General features: G+C 46.2%; 1 protein-coding gene across 1 annotated transcript; it reads right to left on the reverse strand.

Moving 5' to 3' along the window:
• Positions 1-5,134: 5,134 nt before the first annotated feature.
• LOC147728236 (uncharacterized) lies at positions 5,135-21,963 on the reverse strand. The gene is made up of 5 exons (XM_086963758.1): positions 21,942-21,963; positions 20,418-20,522; positions 19,164-19,298; positions 17,502-17,833; positions 5,135-5,209 (listed from the first exon to the last, which is right to left on the reverse strand). The coding sequence occupies exons 1-5, from the start codon at positions 21,961-21,963 to the stop codon at positions 5,135-5,137; spliced, it is 669 nt and encodes a 222-aa protein (XP_086819884.1).
• Positions 21,964-22,902: the final 939 nt, after the last annotated feature.

Raw genomic sequence — 22,902 nt, forward strand, 5'->3', positions numbered from 1 at the left:
AGCGTGTTGAGCATTCGCACCACGTGGACGGATGGAGCATCCGCTTCGTCGTCGTCCATGTCTCTGTTGGAGGCCGTATCTGGCATCGGTTCTATTTGTCGTACTCTCCGGGGTGGGCCGTTGGGCTTCTTCCTTTGTGAGGATAGACACACGCTTGCGAAGTGGTTGGCCTTTCCACAGGCGCTGCAGATTTTTCCATGTGCTGGGCATGTTCCGCTGTGGGGGGTTGCTCCACTGCACCACAGGCCGGGGCGGCCGTGCGATGACTGAGCGGGGCTCGGCCGAGGTCTTCGGGGCTGTTTCGCGCGTGTATCCGAGGCGGTCGTCTTGATGGCGCATACGGGTTCAACTTTGATTGCGACCGTTGGTTTTGGCTCCATATGTGCTGCTCGAGCTTTCGATAGTTCTTTAGATCGTCCAAGCGCCAGTATGTCGCGCATGGGCATGTTGTCTGCCTCTAGGACTCTTTCCCGCAATTTTGAGGAGGCGCAGCCCTGTATAAATTGAGCGCGGATTTCGTCGTCTACATCCGGAAGGGTGCATGTGCTGGCCAGCTTCTTGAGTCTCGCGTAGAAGACATCGACGGACTCCTCTGGGAGTTGGCGGGCTTGGCGAAGTAAGAATCGTTCGTAATCTGTGCTGGCGAAAGGTTCAAAGTATTTGGTTATTGCGTCGAGCAGCGTGGTGTAGTTCCGGGGCGGGCCGCCTTCCACCACGTCCTTCGAGATGTCGTGAATAGCTTCTCCTCCAAGATGTAGGAGCATCGCACGCCTCCGCTCAACAGCAACGTCAGCTGCCACAAAGTAGTTCTCTAAGCGTTCCACCCACTTTTTTCACTGGGCGGCCTGGGAGGGCGGTGTGCCCATGATAGTGAAGGGCTCCAGCGGAGGCACCGTAGCCATCGCCATCGTGGAAACCGGGGGGGCTCGGCAGACAGAGGAGGTCCGGTCACTAGAAGGCCAGGAGTCCAGACACGCGCTGGTGGCAGCTGTAGGGAGGTCCAGGCAGCAGCAGCAGGGCACGGCAGCGTTGCACACGAAATGCGTGAGAAATAGCAGGCCGAAATCACGCGAGATGCGTGGGATATGGCAGGTGGGCCGCAGCAGTGCACGTGGGAAGCGTGAGGAATGGCACGGGAGGTGCGCGGCAGGCCCGGCAGGCTGCGTGACGTCAGACGGGATGCAGGCGAGGCCTGGGACGCGGTGGTGGAGCCGGGCTCGCACCGGAGGCTGCAGGGAGGCACGCACTGGGGCGCACGGGCCGGGAGCACGCACCTGAGGCCAAGGGCAGGTCCAGTCGGAAGACTGTCGGCTGGCAGGAGGACAGCGACGCTGCACGCTGGAAGACACAGCGAGGTAGGCGGCTGATGGCAGGGTCCCGGTTGACGTGGTTGGGCCACCGCCGGCAGGGCACAGAGCGGGGCGTTGGTGGGCCGGGAGGGCCTTGCAGGACGGCGGCTCCGGGGCTGGGGGGCGGCTGACCGCATGGGGCACCACCGCAAGACGGTCTGGTCAGGGTGAGGGAAAGCAGTGCTGTGCACACGGTGGGGTGGCGAGACCACCTCGTCGCCAGTATCGTATCGTGACTAGGCCCCACACACTAACAGAAGGAGACCACACGTGTTCTATGATAGTGGTCCGTCAAGTGCCTGCCACGCCCAGGGCCCTGGGCCTTTTATTAACTATGCAGCGTGACCTCCGTCCCTACGTCGGGCGGAGCCACATGAACATACGCTTAAGGGGGGGGAAAGAGTGCAGTAACCCAACTCCTGGGCTAGAGTGGTTGCGCCCACTCCTGCAACATTACATAGCCGAAGAGAGAACTTTTGAGATACATTTCTCAGAAGCTGCACGGGGCCATGAAAAGTAATTAGCCTGGGGCATATATCCTCGACTGCCCCCACCTTGAGACGGACCTCAGCACAGCCCTGAACTTTCCAAACCAAAACGGATCGAAACAGTACACTTTTGAATCTGCAATATGGGCTATAAATTAACATGCTGCAGATTCACAAATATAAAAAATACTACCTACAGAATACCTTGAACCGGATATCTTTCGTAATCTAACCCTTGTAATGTAGAACAATTGCCAGCTACGTTTATTTCTATATTTTTGGTCTCATAGGAGCTGCATGCTGCTTTTGCTTCCTGACCACTTCTGGGTGCAAAGAACATTGGCAGTCGAACGTATGGTTCCGCCTCTGCTCTAGGGGGCATATTACCAACAAGTAGCGATATATATCGCTAAATAGGCTTAGCAATGATTTTTTTATCGCTGAGCATCGTCGGCATTTATCGCTGAGATAACGTGCTATTAGCAACGTTTATCTCCAAAGCGATTAATTTTCCGGCGATAGCGGCGAAATGCGTGAATATCGCTGAGAATACAGCGATATTCACACATTAGCGATGAAATGCTCTTAGCCATGTTATCCACCTCCCATTGGATAACATGGCTAAGAACTGGTCTGGGCAGGTGTTAGTATTTGGAGATATTCGCGCTTAGCATGAATATTTCCATCGCTGCGCCTGCCTTGCTAATAGGCGATAGCGATGTTAGCGACTGTTTTCATTTGCTAACAGTTTGGGTCCGCCCACTTTGCATGTCAATAGTGATAAATATCGCTAACATGCAAAGCGGGCCCCAAACCGCTCGCTATCACCTAAAAGCTGTCGCTAACTGCTGTCAGCGACAGCTTGCTAACAGGGCGATAGAATTATCACCGCTTAGCGGCCAAAGCGGCAAAAATTCCCTATCACCACCCTTGATAATATGCCCCTTGGTCCCTTAGGTGACACAGAGTTGTTCAAATTAACACAAGGCAATGATAAATGCTTTAAACCCCTATTATCTTGCAGTTTGTGAGCAAAAATAATCAAATTCCAGACATAAAACTCAAGATATTATGTTAAAATATTGTGGTAAAATGTTGTGATTATTATATCGGCCAGCACTTGCATTGCCATAACAATATAGACTATGATTTTATGGTAAAGGTAAGCAGAAGTGTCGTTAAGAATAGTGAATCTGCAGTTCTCCTTATAGTCTTAACTTTTTGCTATGTTGGTTGCAGAGTCGGACGCTGACAGAAAATAGACCCAGGCACCAAAACAAAAGTGGCACCCATTAGCGAATCAGATAGGTAAAAAGTGGCTCAGATTTGCAGGGGAAGTTTTTCAAAGACACGCTGTGAAAGTGTTTTGCAAGGTAGAAGAGACTGCATGCATTTGTGCTTGTGACAGGCAATGTTTGTGGTACTATCAGGGAAACCAACAGTAGAAACAGGCCCACCAAACCATAAAATGGGCCCAAAATACCCCAAAAACAGCCCACACACTGACTTGTCAAACAAGACCTTATGGCACAGCCAGATTGTCCTACCGGCCACTCCAACCCTGGCTGGTCGAAGATATTCTGGAGCTGATCTATGTGCAAGTCGATATTCTTGACCTTGATAATTTTGACAAACAATCAAACCCAGTTCTATTTCCATACCTCAAATCAATTTTAGACTGATGACCACTGACAACATCGAGATAAATCAAACAGAAATGAGCATGCTACCTCCCTTCACAACTTCATATTTATTAAGAAAATAGAGTGTACCACGGTGCAGCAGCTGTTCAAGAGGGCTTTCCAGACACAGAATATGTGCCTCTACTCCCACTAATATCAGAAAAAAAATCCAAACTTTCAAACACTCTGGGTGAGATTAAACATGAACCAATGAGCACTGCAAATTGACTGTTATTAGAAATAAAATCAATTCATCAAAATACCAGTAGTAGCAGAAGTGACATCACATGCCATTTGACCGTTAAGTTCACTCACATGCACACACATAGATACACAGTCACACAAATATGCACTCTCTCTCACACACATATACAAACTCTCACTCACACTCTGTCTTAAACAAACTTTCGCCTGCACACATGCACACAACATGCATTAGAAAGCATTTTTTACCTACCTCTGCTGCCAGGGAGGATCATACTCCAGCTAATAGTACTCCATTTTTTAATGCAATCATAGTGAATAGTTATTCACGTGTAATAAAAAAATGACAAAAAACAAGGAGATTGAACTCCAACTGATGTCCACAAGGACGAGCTGCCCTAGTGTTCCTGGCACTGTTATTTGCTACCACTGAGGCTAGGACCGCAAAGGGGGGCCGCAAAAGGGGCAAGTCAGGGGTTGCAGCTGTGACCCTTGGTAACACCTAAATGAAGTCCATGGTTAGAAGACAATTCTATAGACATAGTGGGAACCATTCACTACTTTGAATATCATTCATACTTGAGTTTTATGCCAATAAAAGTATCTAGTTTTGGGGAATCATGGGAAGTACAACTGCAAAAGAGGTGGACTTGACTAGTGTTAGGTAAAAATGCCCACCCCAAATCTGACAAAAGTATTGGCATTAGAGCATTTAAAATGTCATGACTAGCCCAAAATTAAGTCATTAAAATTTGTGACATGTCAAAACACATATTAAATACATTTATACATTGTTTAATGTTCTATTCGGGCCAGGTGTTATCGCAAACACTGGATAGGACTTGGTAAATCTTAATTCCTAATAAAGTCTAGTTACTCTCGGGTTTAGTGGTCTCTGCATGTGAATGAGTATATGCCAATAGCAGACATCTGTTTGACTTTGGGTGGGACAATTGGAAAGCTGTGAGTGAATCAGGATATTATTTGTGTTTATATAGTTTAGTAGTACATAAAAAGAAATGTTTTCATTTATGCTATGATATAAACGATATTGGTCTCGCCCAGCTGAACTTTTTGTAGACTATACAAACAATACCCAGATTCCAAGGGACACAGGGTCACCCCTTTGACGTTAAAAGTATACTAGTGCAGGTGTTACCTGCGAGGGTTCACACTTATTCAGTTGTTATTTTTTCTCTTTTTCATATACCTCTTTAAGTACTCAAAACTATGTCAGAAAGAAAGTTGGAAATTCTAGAGATAAAATACGTTCAAGATTTCATGGTCATCATCTTACAAAGTACATCCAATCAAACATTATTCCAAAAGGACTGCAGGTTAGGGAAAAACCAGGAATCTTTATTGATATTAAAAATTTCGGGAAGGCTTCAGCTTTGTGGCCAATAACTGCTCAAGACATTGGATGGTTCTTGGTGTAGAGATTGCCCTTCAAAACGTCAAAAAACAAACTCAGGAAATAGCGGACCTGAAGAAAGAAATCATTGTTTATAAAGCCTTAGTGAATGCAAAACAAGCTTAAGAACAAGCAGAGAAAACCCTATTTTAATTCAATACTATCACACAAACTAAGAAACTAGAAAAATTAGCTAGGGACATCAGAGCTTACGACAAGAAGGTTACATACCCATATCTATCTGAAGACTAGTTTAAGCTGGATAACCCGGGCTACCTTACCAATAGGGGCAGACAAGGTCCCAGACGATTCGCTGCATTTTCTGATTGATCCATAGGTAGTGGATCTAAGAGTGACACAGAACGAGCAGGGTCAAGCAACACTACCCGGAGATATAACCAAGGTGCCTCCTATCAAAACCCTAAAAGTGGTTCCACTTTTTTAAGGGACAACACATGGATGACCAACGAAGGAAGTGGGCAGGATCCAAACTGGGACAGAGCAAGAGGGTGGAATACAGAAAGGAACACACAGAGAGGGAACACAAGAGTGAGATTTTGCCCACAAAAGACCAACAGGGAAATTCAAACTCAGAGACAACCCTATAGATGGTAATTACACAACCATTATTAACCCAAACCTAGCCTAACAATGAGCTTTAAACACAAGACCATACAGACCCTATCATTATGACACAAAAAAATTCTTTCAAACAATGTCTTGAATGAATTTGAAATAAATAATTCATAGATGGGCCTTTCCTTTGTTTCTACAACACCCCCTAACTCTTTCAATATTAGGGCTGAGTTACAACAGTTCATCAGGAAAATCAGGCTTAGGTAATATTTTGGTAAGAACCCATCTACTGGGCTACATAATGCAGCCACTAATTTCAGAACTCCCTCAAATTTCGCTCCTACAGCAAATTTAGTATCACACAATCGTGGCCTATGAACAGACAGTACTTAAGGAAATCATGGACCTACTTAAGAACAGGGAATTAAGTATGGGCGGAAAATCCGTTCCGGTCGCGGATTTTGCGGATTTTCGGTAAATTCGCAATCCGCGAACACTCGCGAATTTACCGAAAATCCGCAAATTCGCATGCAGCGGATTTTTTTTTCTTGGTGATACAATTTTGCGGCGCGCGGCGTTTACTTACCGTCATTCAGCGTTTGCCGAGTTGTTTTTCTCTATATTTTGCGAGTGCTGCACCATTTTGGATCTTGCTGCGGGATCCCGCGGGAATTTGGCGAGCGCGATTTCGTCATCGCGGCTTGCCAACTTGCACAACGAGAGTTTGTCAACGCGAGTACGCCATGATCACGTATCGCGGGACTTCGCAATTGCGAGCTTGTAGATGCGGCGAGCAGCAACAATCTCGCACTCGCGAAAATACAAGATTTGCAATTCTGCACAAGAAATCCACCAGCAAGCAGCATAAACCTTCTGGAAATGATGATTTTTATCTGAATAACTCCTCAGGTTGACATTTGCCTGCACTTTTTTTGCGAGGAGTCCATTTTGGGGAGGGGGGGTGGGAGGAAGGAAGTGCCCCACAGTCTTCAACTTCCTGTTCCTGTCCAGCAGGCTCCTCCCAGTGCTTTGTCCATCTCCTGGTCACTTTTCATTTGGATCTGGAGCTGGAAGGATTACTTTTTGTGGATGCTGCTGGATATTTGGATTTGAGGCCTTTTTGACTTTCTTTGAATCACTTTTGGATTAGAAATTTCACAAGTAAGTTTGTTTGGGGCATTACAGTGGCTGCAACTACAATTTTGGAATTTTCGATTTTTGGGCTGTTTTGGGGCCTTTTGCCAAGGGGTACTCAGTGGTGGGTGCACTGAGTCTTTCTGTGGGGTGTTTTGAATTTAAACATCATGGAGGGGCTGGATGGCTTGGGATTGTGCTGATTTTTCTGTGATTTTCGTTTTTTTGGCCTGTTGTGGCCTTTTCACCAGGGGTAGTGAGTGTTGCATGGGCCTAGTCTTTCTGTGGATTGTCTTGAATTTAAACATCATGGAGGGGCTGGATTGCTTGGGATTGTGCTGATTTTTCTGTGTTTTTCGATTTTTTGGGGTGTTCATGTGGACAGGCCATGTGGGTGAGGGCCATTTTGAGTGCTGCTACAGCCCCTGGCCATGTGCTGGGAGGGAGGGGGCCATTTTGAATACAGGCAGTGTTGTTAGGCCTGCAACTATTTTGCCTAGTTTTCAACCTTTATGCCCAGGGGTAGTGAGTGTTGCATGGGCCTAGTCTTTCTGTGGGTTGTCTTGAATTTAAACATCATGGAGGGGCTGGATGGCTTGGGATTGTGCTGATTTTTCTGTGATTTTCGTTTTTTGGGGTGTTCATGGGGACAGGCCATGTGGGTGGGGGCCATTTTGAGTGCTGCTACAGGCCCTGGCCATGTGCTGGGCGGGAGGGGGCCATTTTGAATACAGGCAGTGTTGTTAGGCCTGCAACCATTTTGCCTACTTTTCAACCTTTATGCCCAGGGGTAGTAAGTGTTGCATGGGCCTAGTCTTTCTGTGGGTTGTCTTGAATTTAAACATCATGGAGGGGCTGGATGGCTTGGGATTGTGCAGATTTTTCTGTGATTTTCGTTTTTTTGAGGTGTTCATGGGGACAGGCCATGTGGGTGGGGGCCATTTTGAGTGCTGCTACAGGCCCTGGCCATGTGCTGGGAGGGAGGGGGCCATTTTGAATACAGGCAGTGTTGTTAGGCCTGCAACCATTTTGCCTAGTTTTCAACCTTTATGCCCAGGGGTAGTGAATGTTGCATGGGCCTAGTCTTTCTGTGGGGTGTCTTGAATTTAAACATCATGGAGGGGCTGGATGGCTTGGGATTGTGCTGATTTTTCTGTGATTTTCGTTTTTTTGGGGTGTTCATGGGGACAGGCCATGTGGGTGGGGGCCATTTTGAGTGCTGCTACAGGCCCTGGCCATGTGCTGGGAGGGAGGGGGCCATTTTGAATACAGGCAGTGTTGTTAGGCCTGCAACCATTTTGCCTAGTTTTCAACCTTTATGCCCAGGGGTAGTGAGTGTTGCATGGGCCTAGTCTTTCTGTGGGGTGTCTTGAATTTAAACATCATGGAGGGGCTGGATGGCTTGGGATTGTGCTGATTTTTCTGTGATTTTCATTTTTTTGGGGTGTTCATGGGGACAGGCCATGTGGGTGGGGGCCATTTTGAGTGCTGCTACAGGCCCTGGCCATGTGCTGGGAGGGAGGGGGCCATTTTGAATGCAGGCAGTGTTGTTAGGCCTGCAACCATTTTGCCTAGTTTTCAACCTTTATGCCTAGGGGTAGTGAGTGTTGCATGGGCCTAGTCTTTCTGTGGGTTGTCTTAAATTTAAACATCATGGAGGGGCTGGATGGCCTGGGATTGTGCTGATTTTTCTGTGATTTTCGTTTTTTTGGCCTGTTGTTGTGGCCTTTTCACCAGGGGTAGTGACTAGTGAGTGTTGCATGGGCCTAGTCTTTCTGTGGGGTGTCTTGAATTTAAACATCATGGCGGGCATGGGATTGTGCTGATTTTTCTGGATTTTTTCGATTTTTTTGGGGTGTATAACTGAACTGATGTTCCTATGTCTTCCATTGCTTTTAGGTGCACAAGACTCAAGAGAACCACCAGTGCCAGGAAGAAGTCCTGCAGCAGTGTGTGTGTGCAGCATAACGTCACGCGACGTCACGTCTGGCCACAGACAACTCTGCAACTCGTGCAACTGCGACCTGCTGTTCTGCCCTGCTCTGAAGAAGATGGCCCCAAAAAAAGTTCTCCGTAGCTCCTCTAGCAAGAAAGTTGCCAGTAAGGAGCAGAAGAAGCAAGTTACCAAGGAGGCTGGTGTGCCGGCCGCAGCGTTTTTTGGGAGTAAAAAAAAAAGTACGCCTACAGCAGCAGCGGGATCTGCTGGGGACCAAGCTGGGAGCAGCACCCCCGCTCCATTGGGCTCAGTGCCTCCACCACCACCACCACGCCAACTTAAGTCCAAGCCCTTGAGTGCTGCAGAGGCAGTCAGTGTACTTCTTCAATCACCATCGACCAGTGATGTAGGCTCATCGCAAGAAAGTGTTTTAGGAAACAGGGTTAGACCCAATATAGTCAGTAGGGACCTGGGTAACAATTAGAACAAAAGGAAGGGGTCCCGTGACCAAAGGAAAACAGTTACAAATTTACACCATTTGTACTCAACAATTCAATGAAAAGAAACTCTTGAGAAGCAAAAAAGAATTTAATTCAAGATTGCAAACATCCTGTTAAATGGATAAATTACTCAAATAATACAGTTTTTTGATACCACAGTTTATATACAGTGTGCGTGCCCACATTCACAACAGGAAGGGAGTGACGTGAGGGAAAGTGTAGGGGGTAGGATATATGTGATCTGATTCCTTCAGTGACAAGTCTTATTCAAGTATTCTAAGACAATGTACATGTGGTCCCTGACAAGCAGGGCCACCGTTATTGGCTCTAACAGAGTCCAAATTCATAAATGGTAGAGAACGGCCTAACTCCGCTGCAGCTGTAGGTGTCTAAATGGGGACCGGAGTTGGTCGTGGGTGGTGTAGTCGTCTACGTTTCGACCCAATATAAGTAGGATTCTTTTCCTTACGAAAGGGTCTTCATCAGGACAAGAAGAGTTGTGGGTGGGCAACCTCCTTTCACAAAGGGGCGATATGAGTAGACTTGAAGATTAGGTATTCTTGCTCCAAGCTGTTGGTAGATGACTCTGTTGACCCCTGTAGGGTGCCTCCCTAGTTGGGTTGAGGAAGTAAACTCTTAGTGGTGAATAGGAATTCTCACCCACTATCTACAGTATGTTAAATACAATTCGGAAGATCCTGTACACAATATATGTTAGGCCTCGCTCAGGTTTATTATGCCTTCCAGGGCTCCCATGTGTTTGTGGTAGGAGACCGTGAAAAGCCGCAGGAGATTACTGGACTGGTTATATAGATCATCGATTCTTTTAGGAGGATGCATACACGAGTTTGCACATTTCAAATGGGCTGCTGTAAAGATATGTTTTGATGCAATCACTTAACCAGTTCGTGTGCTCCTTTTTAACTGCCCCCGCACAGCACAGATCCGTAACGGCAACAGTGATTTGCAGAATAGGAGGTGTTTTGTTTGAACTTCGGACGCCTGTATCAGGAGACGGTGAACAAAATCGGAGTATCGTTTCCCCATAAGTTTCGAGACCCCCGGGCGGGGGCAGTTAAAAAGGAGCACACGAACTGGTTAAGTGATTGCATCAAAACATATCTTTACAGCAGCCCATTTGAAATGTGCAAACTCGTGTATGCATCCTCCTAAAAGAATCGATGATCTATATAACCAGTCCAGTAATCTCCTGCGGCTTTTCACGGTCTCCTACCACAAACACATGGGAGCCCTGGAAGGCATAATAAACCTGAGCGAGGCCTAACATATATTGTGTACAGGATCTTCCGAATTGTATTTAACATACTGTAGATAGTGGGTGAGAATTCCTATTCACCACTAAGAGTTTACTTCCTCAACCCAACTAGGGAGGCACCCTACAGGGGTCAACAGAGTCATCTACCAACAGCTTGGAGCAAGAATACCTAATCTTCAAGTCTACTCATATCGCCCCTTTGTGAAAGGAGGTTGCCCACCCACAACTCTTCTTGTCCTGATGAAGACCCTTTCGTAAGGAAAAGAATCCTACTTATATTGGGTCGAAACGTAGACGACTACACCACCCACGACCAACTCCGGTCCCCATTTAGACACCTACAGCTGCAGCGGAGTTAGGCCGTTCTCTACCATTTATGAATTTGGACTCTGTTAGAGCCAATAACGGTGGCCCTGCTTGTCAGGGACCACATGTACATTGTCTTAGAATACTTGAATAAGACTTGTCACTGAATGAATCAGATCACATATATCCTACCCCCTACACTTTCCCTCACGTCACTCCCTTCCTGTTGTGAATGTGGGCACGCACACTGTATATAAACTGTGGTATCAAAAAATGTATTATTTGAGTAATTTATCCATTTAACAGGATGTTTGCAATCTTGAATTAAATTCTTTTTTGCTTCTCAAGAGTTTCTTTTCATTGAATTGTTGAGTACAAATGGTGTAAATTTGTAACTGTTTTCCTTTGGTCACGGGACCCCATCGCAAGAAAGTAGCAGCAATGTCCCTGAATCAACACAGGTTGTTGTAACTCATCTGACAAGTGTTGAACAACCACAGCGGCAACAACAACCACATGTGCAAGTACAAGCCCAAGTACATGTGGAAGGAGAGGCAGCGCAAGGAGATGCGCAAGCAGAGGTGCATGGAGGGTCACAAGTGCCCACAATAGTTGTTCCTCCCGAAGTAGGGGCACATCAGGAAATCGACAATCAAGCCGAGGTATCATTGGAAGCCACTCCTCCTGATGATCATTCATTGTCTTCCACATCCCTAGCAAGGAAAAGATCAAGTGGGGTGTCTACATCTCCTTCAAGCCCACCTCCTTCTGATGAACTGGATGAAAATTGGGAACCAGTGCCACCACGGCCGTCTGAGAGTGAGGCACACCATGATCTGACAAAGGTACTTAAGTGTAAAAGGAAGGTCGTCGAAAGACTCATAGTTATGGAGTGTGATGAGGCTCAACAAGAAGTGGCGGATACTCCTGCTGATGAAGACTCTCACGACGACGACGCAGTCAGCATAAAGGTCACTGCAGCCCCAGCGGGCATGCAGCAAAAAGACATTTTGACCCTAGCCAGAGAAGCTGCTGAGCGTGATGATGTTGTCGACGAGGAGGCAATGGAAGAAACACCACAATCATTGGAGTTAACTAGTACACCAACACCTACCGCTTCCATATTTCTTAGTCGCCAGAAGGGACCTCCATCCACCTCGACCTCAATTAGTGGTGGTGAAAGTGCAAAACGTACTGAAGTTCGGCAATCCACATCCTCCACTTCATCTGGCATTAGCAGCAGGACCACCACCACCAGTATCGCCGCCTCCTCCGGCCCCCAAAGACATTTCAAGTCCGCAGTTTGGGACTTCTTTAGTGTTTGCCCAAAAAAGGAAAACTTTCCCATTTGTAGCATTTGTAAGTTGGCAGTTAGTCGTGGTAAGTTTGGTTCAAACTATGGTACCGGAGGCCAGAGAGGTCATCTTGAAAGAAAGCACGCTGTCAAATGGTTTGCGCACCTACAGGCGATCAAGGAAGCCCGAATTGCACGTAATGCTGTTTCATCTGATGATGACGAGGAGGAAGAAGACGTGTCAAACACTTCACTTACACCCAGTACCCCTGTCAGAAGCACACCCCATGTGAGCCACACTTAGAGTGTGGGAGAGAGTGAAACACCAATGCGAAAAAGTTCATCAGCGAGCGTAACTGGGTCGAAGATATCATCATCATCCCGTAAATGCTTGGTCCAGGGCAACATTAAAAAGATGTTGTTTACAGAAACGCAATATGAACGCAACCACCCACTGACGCGTCTGTATAACACTAAGCTGGCTAAAATGCTAGCTCTGGACCTTCTCCCTTTTTCTTTTGTAGAAGGGGTTGGTTTTCTAGAATTAGTGGCAGTGCTCTGCCCTAAATGGAAGGTTCCTAGCCGGTTCTATTTTGCCAGAGTTGCGGTTCCAGCACTACATGAAGATGTGCTGGAGGTGATTGGGGCAGCTTTGCAGAAGAGTGCTGTTCACACTATACATCTGACAACAGACATGTGGAACAGTGGCGCAGGCGCTGATTACATGTGCATCACTGCACACTGGGTCTCTTTTTCAGGGGTTAAAGCAAAGCTAAACGCAGGTATTGACCCCGACCAAGTTTTTAAAGCTGCTCAGAAACATGCAACACTAGCCATGTTTGGTTTGGAGAAACGTCACACAGCACAAAACATTTTGGATGAGTTTAACACAAAGGTCCTTGACTGGCTGTCCCCAAAAAAATGCCAGATTGGTTATGTTTCCACGGATAATGGAGCCAATGTAGTTAAGGCCATGGAGCTGGGTCAGTATTTCAGAGTGCCGTGTTTGGCGCACTGTATAAACCTGGTTGTCAAAAAATTCTTGAGTGATAAAGACAGTCCAGTGTACGAGGTAGTGGAGACCTGCCGAAAAATGTGCAACCATTTCAGCCATTCTTTTAAGGCCCGGAAGCATCTGAGGAGCCTGCTACATCAACGTCGAATGCCAGTGAAAGCACTCATCCAGGAGGTGGCAACACGTTGGAACTCAACCTTCTACATGCTTGAGCGTCTGTATGAGCAGTATACGGTACTTGATCACTATTTCTTAACACAGGGTACAGCTCAGAAGGACCTGAGGATGGGTGCGGCGCAATGGGACATAGTTAAAAGCCTGACACGCATGCTTCGTCCTTTTGAGGTCTTCATGCGTGCAGTCAGCAAGGAGGACTGTAATTTGGGAAAAGCTATCCCATTGTTGTACATGCTGGGGGGGCTTCCTGTTGTTTGTGGGTGGGTTTCGAGGTCTGGGAGCACTGCTGGCTATGGATACTTTACTTTGTAAGAGGTTTGAAGCAAATCCATGGTGACAGAGGGGAGTTAGGGCCTAGCTGCAGAGCGCGCGCGGAGTGATTTGGGAAATTGGCAAAAAAATGACTAAGTCCCCATTTTTGTACTTTTGCTCTTTGGCTGTTTGGGGGTCTTCTACTCGTTTTTCCTGGGTTGACGGCTCTGGGGCCATTGCTGGGAAGCTTTAATACCGGATAAAAGTGGTTTGGACCAAATCGGAGGCGGAAATTTTTTTGTGTTTTTGCTGACTTGCTTGCCTTTGAGGAGCTCTTTGGGGGGGTTCCGGCTGTTTGTGGGTGAGTTTTGGGGTCTGGGAGCACTACTGGGACACTCTAATCTTGATTGCATTTGCTTTTCAGAAAATCCGTGGTGGTAAACCGGAGTTATGGCTTAGCTACACAGCACGTTTGGACCGAAGTCCGAGAAGTATTGTAAGTATGAGATTTTGCTTTTGGGCTGTCTGGGGGTGTTGTGCTTTTTGGCGGGTGGGTTGGCGGGTCTTGGGGCATTCCTGGGAAGGTCTAATACCGGATAGAAGTAGCTGGGACAAAATCCACGCTGATTTTTTTGTTGCTATTACTGACATTTTGCTCAATGTAGCGTTTCGGGGGCCTGTTTGGGGGGCTTCCTGGTGTTTGTGGGTGGGTTTCGGGGTCTGGGAGCACTGCTGGCTATGGATACTTTACTTTGCAAGAGGTTTGAAGCAAATCCATGGTGGCAGAGGGGAGTTAGGGCCTAGCTGCAGAGCGCACGCGGAGTGATTTGGGAAATCGGCAAAAAAATGATTAAGTCCCCATTTTTGTACTTTTGCTCTTTGGCTGTTTGGGGGTCTTCTACTCGTTTTTCCTGGGTTGACGGCTCTGGGGCCATTGCTGGGAAGCTTTAATACCGGATAAAAGTGGTTTGGACCAAATCAGAGGCGGAAATTTTTTTGTGTTTTTGCTGACTTGCTTGCCTTTGAGGAGCTCTTTGGGGGGGTTCTGGCTGTTTGTGGGTGAGTTTCGGGGTCTGGGAGCACTGCTGGGACACTCTAATCTTGATTGCATTTGCTTTTCAGGAAATCCGTGGTGGTAAACCGGAGTTATGGCCTAGCTACACAGCGCGTTTGGACCGAAGGCCGAGAAATATTGTAAGTATGAGATTTTGCTTTTGTCCTGTTTGGGGGTGTTGTGCTTTTTGGCGGGTGGGTTGGCGGGTCTTGGGGCATTCCTGGGAAGGTCTAATACCGGATAGAAGTGGTTGGGACAAAATCCACGCTGATTTTTTTTTTTGCTATTACTGACATTTTGCTCAATGTAGCGTTTTCAGGGGCCTGTTTGGGGGGCTTCCTGGTGTTTGTGGGTGGGTTTCGGGGTCTGGGAGCACTGCTGGGACACTCTAATCTTGATTGCATTTGTTTTTCAGAAAATCTGTGGTGGTAAACCGGAGTTATGGCCTAGCTACACAGCGCGTTTGGACCGAAGGCCGAGAAATATTGTAAGTATGAGATTTTGATTTTGGGCTGTTTGGGGGTGTTGTGCTTTTTGGCGGGTGGGTTGGCGGGTCTTGGGGCATTTCTGGGAAGGTCTAATACCGGATAGAAGTGGTTGGGACACAATCCATAAGGAAAAGCCTTTTGGCACTTTTTGTAACTTAGGGTTCGTTAGGGTTAGCCCTAGCAGCAGGATTGCATGTGTTTTGGGGTGTTCTAGATTTTTGCAACTGAGTTCTGGGGTCTTAGAGCACTCGTGAGAATGTGTAATTTTGGTTGCAAGTCATTTGAAGAAAATCCATGGTAGGAAAGGGGGGATTTGGCATAGTTAAAGAAAGACTCTGCCACTATTCTTAACTTAGGGCTTGTTAGGGTTAGCAGTATTTCTATTGCATGTGTTTGGGTGGGGGTTTTTCGAGTCTTGGAGCGATGCTGGCTATGGATACTTTTGCTTGCTTGCAAGTGGTTTGAATACAATCCACGGTGGGTAAGGGGGTATTTGGGCCTACTTTTACTTTCGAGGTACGTTTTGTCACCAGTTTTCTGCTAGGCCTCGTTTTTTGAGATCTGATTGGGGGTCTTCTACATTTTTGCAACTGGCTTTAGTAAGGGTCTGGGTGGAAGCACTGCTGGGAAGGTCTAATTTTGTTCTATAACACAGTTTACAGTACACCTAGCTTGAGGGGAAAGATCCGCTAAATTAATTTGCCCATACTTATTTATCCTTGAAAAGGTGACTCAGACAGAGTACACACTTTCAAAAATGTTGTACTGTCTATTAGGAAAATCAAAGTGTGACTTTTTGCACTACACAGCATACATACCTTATATTTATTTATCAGTGCTGTTTTTCGTTCAATAATTACAGGCCGGTTTTCAGTCTGCAATGGGGAAAAAAGGATGGAGTCAGGCTTCACATTAGCGAGCCGCAATTCAGCATCCGCCAGGCAGGCAGTGGACAGGGTGTCTTCTGGTCACCAACATTGATGGACTAAGCGTCAGCTGGAATGGAGGAGTGCCGTTAATAAGAGGAATTGTTTGCTGCATGCAACTTACTTACCAAATTCAACAGGACAACTACAACAATACAGATACAGTATCCATTATTTTATTCAATGAGTGTGTGTGACTGCATTTCTTGGATCTCTCTCTGCTTCTAAATTGATCCCTACAGCCATTCTATAGGTTTTACTTCGGCTATTTTTGAAACCTAATTTAATGTAGCCCTGTACTGTCGCATTCTGTCATTCACGGTTGTCGAAAGTACTACTTACTTTTCTGTAACAATGCATTCAGTAGTGCATGCACTTCCTTTATGTCACGTAAAAAAATTATGGTTAGCTTTGTACCCAAAAATTTCTTTTATGTTCAATTATTGTTTGTCCATGCTGTGCTTTCTTTTTTCTCTCAACAAAACCTACCCAAAAAGAAACCCCCATTCCTATCCATTTTACAAACCCTAACCCTCTTCCCCCCGGGTTGTGTGGTTTTGCTTGATGTGTGACTAAATGACATCAATAATTCCACACACTTGCTGGGGAGGATAAGGTCATAGCAACAGGCTGGTGAAGGAATCCGAGGATATATTCTAGACTTACTCAGCTTCAGAACTATTTCTTGTAGTATTAGCCAATGTCAAAGAAATCCTACACAAGTACAAGTTATACTATAAATACTTTACCATTTGTTAGGCTACATTGTGGCACTGTTGTAGTCTAGTGTACTGTCACCTGCTATATTCTCTATCATAACATTGTAATGCTACAGTAAGGACAAACCAGGTTTCATTTTCTTTTTTTCCATAGCCATGCAACTGCCACTGTGTCACACCACTAGTACCACCACAATGAGGAGGAAATTTCAGCCACCCTGGATTGCAACCTTAATCGCCATTTCCCGTGGAGCCAGCCCTGGGCCTAGCCCTACTTTCAAACAGAAATTACAGGTAAGATAAGCGTTTGGTTGGAGGTAGTATAATGGAGTATTAGGAGAGACGAGAGATTGACGGTAGTACTACTAAAGTCCTAGGACTATTCAGGAAAACAAACTTACTGTTAAACCCCCACCCACCAGACTCAAAAGCAGTAAAAAACAGGTATGGTCAGATAAAGGTTCAAAAAGTATATTTTTATAGCCCTAACAAAATAATCTCCCGCAAGACCCTCCCTAACCCCAACGATTGTCCTTCAAAAGTCCCCAAAAAACCCAACTCCCAATTCCCACCCCCCAAAAGTCTCTAAAAAAGGGGCAAGGGACACTATGGCAGGGTGCTGTTGACTTTAGCAGCCAGGGCATCATGCTCCTTGCGGAGGGTGGCATGTTCGAAGCGGAGGCCCTCCACCAAGTTCTTATAGTTCAGGACCTCCTGCTCCAGGTAGGACAGTCTGAGGGATAAGCGGCGCCGGCGTGCCTTGCAAATCCTGTGGGGGGCAGCTGCTGTCTTTGCTGCTCGGCGGTGGCGTTTGGCTTTGGTAGCCCGGCTCCGTACCGCTGGAGCACTGCGCTGGCTGGCAGCCCGCACAGAGGAGGATGCAGCTGTCCCAGTGGACGTTGTTGTAGTACCAGACTGCGTCTCCTCCTCCTCCAGGGCCACCAGCCGCCGATATTCAGCGACAGTGGCATCCAGCCTCCGTTGCCGGGCCATTCGAGCCAGCTCCTTCCTCCTTGATGGTCTCTTGGATTTGGAAGGAGCAACTACATGAAGAAAGAAAGACATAGTCTGTAACCAATGCTCCTTACGATTAACACAAAATGATTGAGCAGAAAGTTGTCACAGTACAAGTAGCAAATTGAAAGCACAGTACATAACTATTGAGGACAGTATCTATGTAACCTCCGACTTCTTCATCCTTGCTCTAACATTAGTGGGAGTTTAAGGAACAAATTCTACGAGCACTATGGACTTCCATTACAGTCGACTATGACAGTACACCAGTCTTATTCTTCTTCTTCTCCCTTGTTTAGGAAAATTGGTACGTTATCTTATGCAAGCCGGCATAATGCCAGCGCAGTGAACTTGCACCCGAGAAAAACAGACGCAGACCATGGTGAGTGAGACAGACTTGCGTTACTGTACCGGTCCAGTACATGCAGGTGGTGAAGCTCTTACTTTTCTATTACGGGTGGCACTGAGAATACTCTGTTAAAAGGGCTACTGCTTAATTAATTTAGCTTTCACCCTACAGTGCAAATGAGTATTAGAAAAGGAAAATGAAGAAGCTACATAATCTGATTATCTATCACTTCACATGGGATGTATTTGATGACATATGGGATGACTTTAGGTGCTTTGCTTATTATTGAGTGAACAGTGATACCCCCACACATGAATGACGTACTACTACTAAACCAAAGTTATTAAGAGAGGTAGGGAGTGTCCACCGTAATAACCGGATATATGCTGTGCTTGCAGTTGCAATACAAACTACTGCTACTCTTCATGGTAGTATTTTGGACAAAATTACAACTTCTTTTCCTTGCCTTTCCTACACTGGAACGGACGTGCGGGAGCGGTGTTACATGCTCTTCAAAGTAACACTTAGTTCCTCCAGTGACCGTCTACTCTCTCTAGATACACATATGCTATCTAAGAGTCAGATAGTACCATTAATGATCCAGGCATCCATCCATTCAAGGTATATGCACACATACAGTCTCTGTTTCACCCACCCAGGCTGTTCTCCTTCCTCCCATCCTTGCTTCATCCTTCGCCCAGCCATGCACCATACCATATTCTTTCCTTCCCAGCCACCTCGGGGACCAAGCAAACACATATCATTCTTCTTTGCCAGTCATCATTACATTTCTCGTCCTTCCACACTTACTTACACCCTTCTTTCGCTTTTCGTTCATCCCATCCATCAAGTTCACCTCAGATCTGATTGGGATTCTTCTCGCCAAAAACTTCACAGCTAAGTCGAAGTACATTTAGAGGAGGCTACTACCTGGTTTATTTATAATACACCCGTGCAGAAAGCACACTCTGCAGTCTTCAATCTCAATGAGTAAGGAATATATAGCTTACCTCTGCCCGCCACCACCGTGTTATCCCTCACAGGCATGTCCTTGTCCGGCACTTGCACCGCCTCCTCCCCAGAGTTGTCCTCCTCGTCCAATGCCGCCACCACCTCCGCGCTGGCCCCGCCTCCAGATGTTCCACCTACAAAGTACATTTAATAATGTTAGAATACACCACTCACTACTATATAATATTTGGTCTAGGAGGAAGAAAGAAATGTGAAAAAAACTGTATACAATGTAATAATTTGTGACTGTCTACTCTAAAGTAAAAATGTCCCTTTTTCCAGGGAAGGCTGTTGTCTTGCTGCACTTTTTGGCACAACTGATGAATGCTTGCTTTTTATTTTTAACATGCACCACTTTTTCTCCTAACAGACAGAAGCTTGACTTCTAAGAACACGAGCAGGATCAAGTTCAAACCAGGTGAGAGCTCGGCTCGACCACAAGAAATGTGTCCAATTAATCGTCAGCACTAAGCACTTTTCCATTTTCAGTTAAACGTTTACTTTTATGACAAACTTGATTTTAATAAATGTGTTTACTTTTAATAAAGCTTTTAAACTTAAATAGACTCTGTGGTTTTTGTTACTCCAGACTAGAGTGGATGAGCTAAAGGTTTTGCAATTTTTGCTAGCAGGAGTCGGTGCCTCTGACATCATTGGGGAATAATCATAATCATCGGTGACTTTGGGAGCTAAATGACTCTGCCACACTATCTAGTCAGTAAGGAGATTGGGGGTTCAACTACAAAGTCTGTTATCACTGAGGTATGTGGAAAGTCTAACAGCACCTATTATAATTGATAAGCTAAGCAATGCATTATTTAGTGTCCATAGTTCTGTTTGTGCAGATTTGTCCCTGCAACAGTAGTAGATTGGATTGTCCTCCTATCCAAACCAAAAGTAAAGTAGTATCTTATTCTTTCTTGGTGGTCATTCACCTTTTTATTGTTGGCAATTGTCAAAGCATAAACATTTAGAAGACTTGAAAAGACATTATGGACAATCCCAGAGGACTGCACTCTGTGCATAGAGCTATTGCTGACTAGAATGGGAGTCCAATGGAATTGCCAAATGTGCAATCTTATTTAGCTCACAGACAGACTAATAAGAATAATCTAGTAATAACACACAGAGTCATAGTCGAGGCAGGATAAGAATTTAGATCCAGTCTACAAGAATATCAAAGACGATTTAGAAAAAATCGAATGAGGAACGCTGGGAAAAAATAAGTACTCTATATTAAAATTAAAACTTACTGGGGCCAGCAAAGGAGCCCTCGCCTGCCCGATCCTGGCCTGCATCCTCAACAGCACCCTCATCCTCCTCTTCCTCCTGTGTCCTCCTCTTGCCCCTGGGGGAAGCTGATGTACAACATGAAAGAAAGAAAAACAGAAAACATGGATGAAATTTGTCAACCAAATCAAACATTTCAAAAGAACTAACAAAATATTTTGGCGAAATAGCAAATAGACAACTATTCAACAGGATATATTATTGACCAATCTCATGTGGTCTACTACGTTATTAGTATTGCTTGATTTGCGGACCGTCGAATTGGAAACTTCTTATGTAACTCACTACACAAAGTACTAAAAAGGTTTGCCTAGGATTGGCAGGCAGCAGTCCGCAGCACGCGAAGTGACAGCCAAAGTCCATCGTGATTGCAGATCAGCGACAACACTAAAGTTTCCTACTACATTAACCAGTCATTAAAATACTCAAACTATCAATCCACCACCACTATTTCTTCTTATCGCCATGTGTACAAAGGAAGGACTGGACTTGAGTCTGTAGGGCTGATTTAGAAGCCCCTTGCGGCTCTTTTGCTCCATTGTTGCGTGACTTTTGTGATGCAGCGGCAGCACAAAAGAGGCGCAATGGTGCGGCGTATATTAACAACGTGACGCATATGGGAGATGCATCACGTTGTAAAGCCCTGCGCCATCAGGGGGCGTTCCGGTGCAAGGGAGGGCGTTCCTGCGCAGGAACGCATCCTAAAAGTGGCTGAGGGAAATCTACAAGATTCCAATCACTCACTTTAACGACAATGATGCGTGACTCAAACCCTGCGCCTGCTTGAAGCAGACGTACAGCTTGACGCACCATTGGGGAGATAGGGCACCCCAGAGCATTGATGGAGGTGCGCCATCGTTGCGACGCAACTCCAGCAATGCGCCGCCCTTATGGCACAGATGCGTAATGCTTTGGTGACGTTTTGGGCCCATGGTGCGCCACATTGTAAATACGGCGCACCATGGGTGATAGTGGCGTGGCGCACAATTACTGGCACATCCCTGCTACTTTGCAGGGATGCGCCGGTAATTAAACATATGAACCTTAGTGTGTAGCATTACGCAGTTCTTTAAACTACACTCATACATAATTTCACAGGCCAATGAAATGAACACAAAATCGAAAACAAATAAGCATAGCAGCAACACTACTGAGAAGGAGAGCAGTGCACCTGAAATGCACAGAAGATTTTGAAATATAATATACCTACAATGTAATGAGCAGGATTATTGCTCTTGGTAAAAAAAAAAAATGCAATATAATAACACAGCAGGAGAAAACAGAGTAGTAAAGAAATAGCTACTACTACTACTCACCAAGCCCGGGGATCTCGAGGCCAAGCAGGTCGAGCAGATCTCGTTCACGGTTCAGGACATCCGTCTAGCGGTGGGTGGCCTGGTTGTAGGTGCGCCGGACCCGAGAGTGGTGGTACATGGCCCGGCACACCTTATCCCACCGCTTCCGGCGATCCCGCATCCCGTACCCACCTCCGATCTTGCAGCCTGCCATTATGGTCCTGGGGAGGTGGCGCTGTACATAGAACACTAGTGCGCCCACCTCCTCCGGGCTGAAAATCTCCCGGGGTGCGACTGTCTCCCCCCTCAAACGCCCGCACGGGAGCCGGGCACGGGGTGGGGACCCTTCCCCTTCTCGGGATGCTTCCCAGCTCCCTTCACCATGGTCAGGGCGGAAAGGAATAAAGAAAATAGAATAGGGAAGAGAAGAAAAGAAAAGAGTTTAACAAAGTAGTTTAAAATTAACAAAAAATAGCAGTAAACACAAAAATATAGGGCTAGAAAAATAGAGGGATAGATAATAAGTAAAATAGATTAAAAAAAACTTCAAACAAGCAAAGGATGGCACAGATTTAGAGAGCATACAAGAAGTATGTCCAGAACCATAGCAATAAATGAGAAACAAGATGGCCGCGCCCGTTCACGACCGCGCGGGTAAGTTCGCGCGAGATGTTCCTCGCGAACACTCGCGAAAATGTACTTGCGAGCTGCACACTTTGCGAGATTACACTTCGCACCAGGAAACGGAAATACGTCATGCAAACAAGATGGCCACGCCCTTGAACGACCGCAAGGGTAACTTCGTGCCTTGCGCTACAAGCGGCTCGCGAAAACGCACAAAACCTTGCGAACTAACACGCCGCAAAAAAAGAAATCGCATATTCGCACGAATTTGCGGCTTCCGAATCCGATCTCGAGCATGTTCGTGCCCCGCGAATCCCGGGAAATTGCAGAAAAACGAGTTTTGCAAAACTGAAAGCACTCGGCAGGTGCAAGAGTTCAAACTCATCATTAGTAACCATTCCCTGTAGTGCTTCCTGACTGGGGCCCCTCCAGAGTTCAGTTGCTAGTTGCAACAATTGTATGACCCTGCTCTGACCCTCACAGCAGGCTCATAGAATAGCTAGAAGTAGGCCACAAAGGTCCTGGAAAA

This window comes from Lissotriton vulgaris, chromosome 3_1 (assembly GCF_964263255.1).
Source record: "Lissotriton vulgaris chromosome 3_1, aLisVul1.2, whole genome shotgun sequence".
NCBI classification, from domain to species: Eukaryota; Metazoa; Chordata; class Amphibia; order Caudata; family Salamandridae; genus Lissotriton; species Lissotriton vulgaris.